General features: G+C 41.8%; 1 protein-coding gene across 1 annotated transcript in view; it reads left to right on the top strand.

Moving 5' to 3' along the window:
• LOC106523895 (calcium/calmodulin-dependent protein kinase type II subunit delta) overlaps positions 1-4,344 on the top strand; it is a gene marked incomplete at its 5' end in the record, with an annotated part of 52,497 nt that overhangs the window by 17,066 nt on the left and 31,087 nt on the right. The window contains 4 exon segments of the mRNA XM_014017472.1: positions 856-950; positions 2,415-2,537; positions 2,614-2,697; positions 2,792-2,834. Coding sequence (XP_013872926.1) covers positions 856-950; positions 2,415-2,537; positions 2,614-2,697; positions 2,792-2,834 — 345 coding nt within the window.

Raw genomic sequence — 4,344 nt, 5'->3', positions numbered from 1 at the left:
TGTGTGTGTGTGTGTGTGTGTGTGTGTGTGTGTGTGTGTGTGTGTGTGTGTGTGTGTGTGTGTGGGCGGGTTTTTCCTACAAAGTGGGGTATTTTTTACAAAAAAAAAGCAGCCAGGTGGGGACCGAAGTGAATTGGTCCCCACGGGTCCAAATGCATGTTACAGGTGTGGGGTTAGGTTTAGGACCAAGGTTTGGGTTAGTTTTAGGGTCAGGTAAGTTTCTGTGAGGTTAATTTTAGAGTATATGGTCAGGGTTAGGATATAAAGTCTAAAAAACATGAATGGAAGTCAATGGAAGGTCCCCACGGGGTCAAGAAACAAACATGTGTGTGTGTGTGTCTAACAACAGAGAAGTACAACCTCTTGAATTAATCATTTCTGCCACTCACTTTACACGCTTCTGACGGACCAGGCCACCTGGACCTGAAATGTTTCTTTTCACACACCCGCACACGAGCACACACAGTGTAAACACTGTGCCGTAAATACACCTGTGTCGAGCGTGTGAAGAGCAGCAGCAGCAGCTCACTGTTTATTGATGGACTGTCCAATTAAAAAGCCTTTCATCTGTTCTTGGCTGCTGTTCAGCCAATCAGAACTGCTCCTGGTGACACAGGCAGAACTATCAGTTCAATTAACAATCTGTAAACACAACCTGGTCTGGAAAATATTTTAGCAGATCTTTAGCTTCAAAACCTATTTTCTATAGGATAGAAAAGAACAGAAGCAGACAATATTAATGTTTGTACTGGTTTTCTTTTTTCCTTATTTTTTGTTTTAACCTACATTTATTAATTACACATTGAATAAATCCAGATTTTTTTCAGTAAAATGTTTGGTTTTTGTTGTGTTTAGGTGTGATCCTCTACATTCTCCTGGTAGGATATCCTCCATTCTGGGATGAGGACCAGCACAGACTCTATCAGCAGATTAAAGCTGGAGCTTATGATGTGAGTCTTAAACTCATGTGTTTGCGTGTTCTGATGTTCTGACCCAGGATCAAAACGTGTGAACAGCATCAAGGTTTTTCTCAGCTGGTTTTTGAGCCAAAGCATTTCAGGGCTGACGCCAGCAGATGTTGTTGAGCTGTCCTAATGCAAACTTTGTCTTTGGCCTTTAGTAATAGTTTGTCTTGCAAAGCAGCCCAGTGGAGTTGAGCTGTACATCTGTAAAACTCCCTTCACGTGTCATGACGACTCATTAAAACATGACTGGAGGTTTAGAAAATCACCTCTGGTGTGAAGACAGCCAGGATGTTACTGTTCTCAGTACTCACCCAGTAGGTGAATGGCAGACAGTATGTGCTGTTTTTGACATGTGGAGAGCATGTATGAGTCATTACAGCAGCATGGTGAGTGTGCAGTGAGAGTGGTGGCATGACTTGAAGTATGCAGTAATTTAGAGCACTGCCAGCATGACGAGGCATGTGGCCAGCATTGTTGATGCTGCTAAAAATCTTGAGAAACTTGAAGACAGTGGTGCATACAAGCCCAATGCTCCACATATGACCCTATATTTTCCCACCATGATGATGAACTGGAAGGTTGTGCATGCTTGACTCACAACTTGCACCTCTCTGAAGACCTGGCCTGGTCCATTCGCCTGCTCCACTGGCTTGGTCAATGACCTGGTCCACTGACCTGGTCCATTTACTTGGTCCACTGACCTGGTCCATTTACTTGGTCCACTGACCTGGTCCATTTACTTGGTCCACTGACCTGGTCCATTTGCTTGGTCCACTGACCTGGTCCATTTTCTTGGTCCACTGGCCTGGTCCACTGGCTTGGTCCATTTACTTGGCCCACTGGTCTGGTCCATTGGCTTGGTCCACTGGCCTGGTTCATTGGCTTGGTCCACTGGCCTGGTCCATTGGCTTGGCCCACTGGTCTGGTCCACAACCTGGCTGATGGACTTCATGCAGGGTGTCATCCTGTGATTTTTATGTCTTACATTGGTTTTCACATGTCTCTGAAGGTGAAAAGTTTTAAAGCATACTTGGACACATCGACTTATCATTTTAAAATTTGGTTTGCATAAATTGTGCTGAATACTAAAAAGGATAAGGGCAATTGATAGCCTAGGAGATTAGTTAGATTTCCAGATGGACCATTCTGTTTTTTATCAGTATGCAGTCTTTGGCTTTGGCCAAAGAAGTAAACGTCCTTTAAAAGCTATTCAGCAGTAAGTAATAAATGCAAGACCAAATTGCCATAAGAATGTGTGTGTGTGTGTACCATGTTTTTGTTACCTCATGGGAACAATGTTTTGGAGACAGACCACAGGGGGTTTCTGTCATCTTTTAACAGCTGGAGACAAATAAGAACRTTTAGAAAAAGCTTTACATGGGAGGCATTTGTTAGGAAGTGAATGTGTGGTAAAATGTTAATGTCTAGTTTGTGTTGTCACTCCAATAGTTCCCTTCTCCAGAGTGGGACACTGTGACCCCAGAGGCCAAAGACCTGATCAACAAGATGCTGACCATTAACCCATCCAAGAGAGTCACTGCCACAGATGCACTCAAACACCCCTGGATCTGTGTAGGTGTCTCACAAAACCACTTTGTGTCTTCACCATCACCAAACGCACTCAAGGCTTCATTTTCTGTTTTTACAGCAACGTTCCACTGTGGCCTCCATGATGCACAGACAGGAGACTGTGGAGTGTCTCAAGAAATTCAACGCCAGAAGGAAACTCAAGGTACAGAAAACATCTTCTTTTTCTAAAGGGTCATATGTTTCTGTATCAGTATAACTTCATGTAGCTCAGTTCTCATCCTGCTCTCTCTCTTCAGGGAGCCATCCTCACCACGATGCTCGCCACTCGCAACTTTTCAGGTTGGACTGAATTTTTTTCCCTCTATTTAATCTGTACTTCTCCTGCCACTTGTTGTCTCTACTCAAAATACCAGCAGCACTGATGACATTTTGACCACTGAGTCCTTGTCAGGTCTGTTTTGTGAAGTATTGGATTATTGTTGACATGCTGCTTTTTAGAYCTCAGCAGTGTTTCTTCTGTTGAGCTTCATCTATTGTTCCAAACACCAGAGACTGAAGGAGCAAACAGATCAATGAAGTCTCACCTGACTGTCTCATTTAAAGGCCATCCCATTCAGATAGTATTGAMTGTTGAATGCTTACATTTTACCTTCAGTGTCATTTTAGTTGTGAGTATTAAATCAGTGTCAGTGCAATTTCCTCAGCATTTCCTTTTGTCTTTCTTCCCCCTCCTCTTGATTGGTCACACACCTGTAAGGTAAGTCTTTACCTCAGCCGGCACTGCAGGACTGCACGTTTTGTTCTGAGGCATGCCGAATGAAACACCAGTGAAGAGCTTTAATGTGGCAGAATTATTCTCTTAGTAACCACATCAGAGGACAACATTTTTAAGTGAATTTTTATTTAATTTTCTTTATTAAAGTTAGTTGTATTTCAGYTTTGAGGTTAATTAAACCTATGCTTTGACACATGGCCTGTAGGACATAGCTTACAGTTTGAATTGGATGAATAATTAAATGTAAATTATGATATTTCATTGTTTTAAAGAGGTTACCAGTTTACAACTCCTTGGCTGTAMCTGACCTGCTGCCTCAGTTTTGTCATTAAAGATCTCTAAATCATTTTACCACAGTGAGCGACCTATCTGAGCAGCACAAGTCCTGCAGTCCCAGCTGTAAACAGCAGGGGGCACTGCAGMGAAATACAGCTGCACAGCTGGAATCCATCCATCCATTTTCTGTACACGCTTCTTCCTTTTCAGGGTTGCGTGGGTCCACAGCTGGAATGAAAGCAGGAAAGTTTACAGGAAGTTTAATCTTATACAAAACTTAACTCTAGTTTAAAGTTTGGGCATTGTGGGGATTAACATTTCAGTATAATTTTAAAAACATTAGTATACAGGTAGTACAAGTTTTTTTTGGATATCCCAGTAAACTACAGTATAAATAGGGCTGGGTGATACCATACATATCAAGTTGTACGGATTGTCTGTAATTTACACGGATTTTCCCTCATTTTGCAGGTATATGGACGTATAGAGGAATCTCATGAATTTTTTCAAGTTTTACAGATATTTTCAAAAACTGTTTCAAATTTATTTAACATGTCAGATCCTGTAGGGCATTAAAAAACATCCTCCAGCTTTGGGCTGCTGTCATCTCTGTGGCTGACTGTCCACCTGCACCCACCCACCCTTGTGTGTGTGATTAATAGGAATGATTATATATTTTTTTTATTTCTGATTTTTGATACTCATTATACAGGTAAACATCCGAAGGGGTCGACATGTATGTGAAATGGCTGAAAAATGTATCATGATTGAAGCGTTCCATATTGGTCTATCTATAAT

Source organism: Austrofundulus limnaeus, unplaced genomic scaffold (assembly GCF_001266775.1).
Source record: "Austrofundulus limnaeus strain Quisiro unplaced genomic scaffold, Austrofundulus_limnaeus-1.0 Scaffold169, whole genome shotgun sequence".
Taxonomy (NCBI): domain Eukaryota; kingdom Metazoa; phylum Chordata; class Actinopteri; order Cyprinodontiformes; family Rivulidae; genus Austrofundulus; species Austrofundulus limnaeus.
This window is presented reverse-complemented; position numbering and strand designations above follow the sequence as displayed.